Raw genomic sequence first — 3543 nt, 5'->3', positions numbered from 1 at the left:
GTCGCCCTGCTCCATTGTGGGAAATTCGAGCTACGCAAGTGGGCGAGCAATTCCTCCGACCTGCTCGCAGATATCGACCCTGCCAATCATGGCTTGGCGTGCAGCTTTCCGCCAGCACTTGATGAACGGGTCAAGGTGCTCGGAATCGTGTGGAACCCATCGCGCGATGTTTTTACTTTTACGGTGACTCTCGACAGCGCGGTCCCACGATGCAAACGCACGATTCTGTCCACGATCGCAAGACTGTACGATCCGTTGGGCTGGGCTACCCCCGTCACCGTCGCCGCAAAGATCCTCATGCAAGCGCTGTGGCGCTCGCAACTCGGATGGGATCAGGATCTCGATCCTCCCTTGCTCAAACAATGGCACCTCATTTATAAAAATCTCGTGCGCCTAAACGAAGTCACCTTACCGCGATGGACCCATTCTCAACCACAGGCGTCCTTCGAGCTGCACGGATTCGCCGATGCATCCACGCACGCTTATGCCGCATCAATTTACTTAAAGGCTTGTTCGCCTTCCGGTGAAGTCACCGTATCATTGATCGCCGGCAAATCTAGAGTCGCTCCGATCAAGCCCTTCACGATCCCTCGACTCGAGCTCTCGGCCGCCCTCCTTCTGAGTCGTCTCATGCAGTTTGTCAGGGGCGTCCTCCGTCTGGATTCCGTCTCATGTACCTGTTGGACTGACTCCACTGTGGTCCTCTCATGGCTACAATCACATCCATCGCGCTGGACCACGTTCGTGGCCAACCGCGTCGCACAAATTCAGTCGACTTTATCAGGCGCCACCTGGCGCCATGTACCCACTGCATACAATCCTGCCGATTGCGCATCCCGTGGCATTTTGGGTGATGAGCTGCTCGCTCACACCCTTTGGTGGCATGGTCCTCCATGGCTATGCTCACCTTCCCAGGACTGGCCCCCCAACCCGATTAATTATCAAATGGATGCTCCGTTAGAGGAAAGAGTACGCTCACATCATATCGCGGAGGCCCCCATCCAATGGGACCTCGCGACTCGATACTCCTCTTGGAACAAATTGATTCGCGTCACCGCGTACGTCCTTCGCTTTGCCAATGCGTGTCGCCGATCCAAAATCGATGGTCATCCTCTGGGAATCGATTCCCTGGCGCTCTCCTCCGATGAGTGCGCCCGGTCCACCATCGTTTGGATCAAACGCATTCAGAGCGAGCTTTTCCCTGCTGAGCTCCACGCTCTCCTTTCAAATCGATCCATCTCCTCAAAGAGTCCCATCATTGCGCTCAACCCGTTTCTTGATCATGATCGCGTGCTGCGAGTGGGCGGTCGACTCCGAAACGCTCCGATTCCGTACGCCCAGCGGCATCCGATCATTCTGTCTCCTCATCCTTTGGTGCGTCTCATCGTTGCTCAGACTCATTTGCGCCATCTTCACGCTGGAACCCAGCTTACTCTGAGTACTCTTCGTCGAACATTCTGGATCACCCGTGCCCGTAGCGTCATTAAATCTGTCATTCACGATTGCGTCGCGTGTACTCGCGAACGCGCTGTAGTTCCGACTTAGCTCATGGGGGATCTCCCCGCCAGTCGCGTGTCCCCGTCTTCCCGCAGTTTTTCTCACTGCGGCGTCGATTACGTTGGTCCAGTTCATATTCGGGCTTCCGCCGGTCGAGGCATAACCTCGAGAAAGGCTTACATTGCCTTATTTGTGTGCCTGGCCACCAGAGCCATTCATTTAGAATTGGTTGGAGGCTATTCCACACCCGCGTTCCTAAGCGCTTTTAATCGATTCTGTTCACGCCGAAGCTTGCCCCAAGCCATGTATTCCGACAACGGCACAACCTTTACTGGCGCTGACGCGGAATTGCGGCTCGCCTATCGAAACGCGATCCGCGACCCTAATTTTCTCAATCGCACCGCCTGCGACAGCGTTGAGTGGAACTTTATTCCTCCTTCCTCTCCTCATTTCGGCGGATTGTGGGAGGCCGGTGTTCGTAGCGTGAAACACCATTTGCGTCGTGTCTTGGGCAACCACACCCTCACCTATGAAGAGTTCTCAACACTCTTGATTCAGATTGAGGCGTGTCTGAACTCTCGCCCAATCGCTCCTCTTTCGGACTCGTTCGACGATTATCAATGTCTGACTCCGGGGCACTTTCTTGTTGGATCGTCTCTTACTGTTCCTCCTGAGCCGTCATTACTCCACCTCGCCGAAAATCGATTCTCGCGGTGGCAAACTGTTCGCCACATGATCGAGCGGTTCTGGAGACTGTGGACATCCGATTATATTAACACATTGCAACAGGGAAGCAAGTGGCGAAAAATTCAACCGTCTATTAGCGTAGGAAAACTCGTGCTACTGCGCAACCCGTTGTTGCCTCCGTGCAAGTGGGATTTAGGCCGTATTATCCGGTTGCATCCGGGCTCCGATGGTCACACCCGCGTCGTGACCGTCAAGACCGCCGCCTCGGAGTACGTTCGTTCAATTGGAAAATTGTGTATTTTGCCACTCGAAAGCTCCGATGGTGTCACCATGTGACTGTACCGGTGACGCGCGTCAGGTCTAGCGCCATAACTCTACATCGGGACTTAATGCCTTCATCGTCTGTCTGATCTTCTTGTCTTATATGACATTCTGCGACACCTTCACGTATCCTGTCAATGTTCCATGCGTCCCTTAGTTTAGTCTAACTTGCGCTTTGTACTTTGTATCTCCGTTTCACCCGGTGGATCTCCTCATCCTGAGATTGCGTAGACTCAGCGATGCCGAAGGACTGATCCCCGTTGGTGATCTTTCTCCCGCCTTGCATCGTGGTAATTCTGCCTAATGAAGTTTAATTTGAAACTACGTTTCAAGGCGGGCAGTATGTTCGAGTTCCGCTCCGATTCGACATCGTGGCGCGATCTCTGGTCGCTCATCGCTGCGGGTCGCGCCGCGATGCTTTCGTGCGTCGCGTCCTCGAACTCGCACCGTTTGGGCGCGTGCTCCGCGTGTGATCGGACGACCGGCGGGTCTCGGGCTTTCACCCATTTGCTAGCTGGATCGCGTGAGCTTGTCCACCAATCAAGCTTCGCTTCATGTTTCGCGCGATCGCGGAACCGTTCGTGATCGAGTCAGTCGCTCTGTAAGACCGAGGCAGCAGCCATCTCCGCGAATCACTCCCTGAGGTCCGTAGTCCGTCCCGCTACTGCGTGTGCCCGCTACGGATTGTGCGTTAGATCCAGTGACTCCAGAGGATGTTACTGGACTTGCCGTATTACTTGCGTATTACTAAGTGATTAATTGTGGTGTACCCGAAAACACAGTCGCGTGTGAAGGTGTAATCACTCCGGGGTCGGACATTTTTATTTAAATTTGGACTTTTTATTTAAAACGGACTTAATAATAATATATTTTGCAACATATATGCAAAAGTTTTCAATAATCACATTGTAATTACATAAATACATTTTATAATCAATAATTATTTAATACCTTTAGATTAATTATATAAATAACAAAATGGTATGCTAATCCATATGTATACATATATTTAACGTATATGTTGGGAGATATATATAT

At 52.2% G+C, this 3543-nt stretch overlaps 2 protein-coding genes across 2 annotated transcripts; both read left to right on the top strand.

Moving 5' to 3' along the window:
• Window positions 1–70: 70 nt before the first annotated feature.
• LOC105570855 lies at window positions 71–1545 on the top strand (the record flags this gene model as incomplete). The annotated part of the gene is made up of 1 exon (XM_012028305.1): window positions 71–1545. A coding segment is annotated over one exon (1475 nt), but the record flags the coding sequence as incomplete, so codon positions are not given.
• Window positions 1546–1548: 3 nt separating this feature from the next.
• LOC105570854 lies at window positions 1549–2520 on the top strand. The gene has a single exon (XM_012028304.1). The coding sequence runs from the start codon at window positions 1549–1551 to the stop codon at window positions 2518–2520; it is 972 nt and encodes a 323-aa protein (XP_011883694.1).
• The last annotated feature ends 1023 nt before the right edge of the window (window positions 2521–3543 follow it).

The sequence above is a fragment of the Vollenhovia emeryi genome, unplaced genomic scaffold (assembly GCF_000949405.1).
Source record: "Vollenhovia emeryi isolate VEMERY1.0 unplaced genomic scaffold, V.emery_V1.0 DF941688.1, whole genome shotgun sequence".
NCBI lineage: Eukaryota > Metazoa > Arthropoda > Insecta > Hymenoptera > Formicidae > Vollenhovia > Vollenhovia emeryi.
Note: the sequence above shows the minus strand (reverse complement) of the source record. Positions and strands in the feature narration are given on the sequence as shown.

What these genes read in the sequence shown, in the direction of transcription:
- LOC105570854 (XM_012028304.1), top strand. Translation starts at nt 1,549, where the DNA reads ATGGGGGATCTCCCCGCCAGTCGCGTGTCCCCGTCTTCCCGCAGTTTT.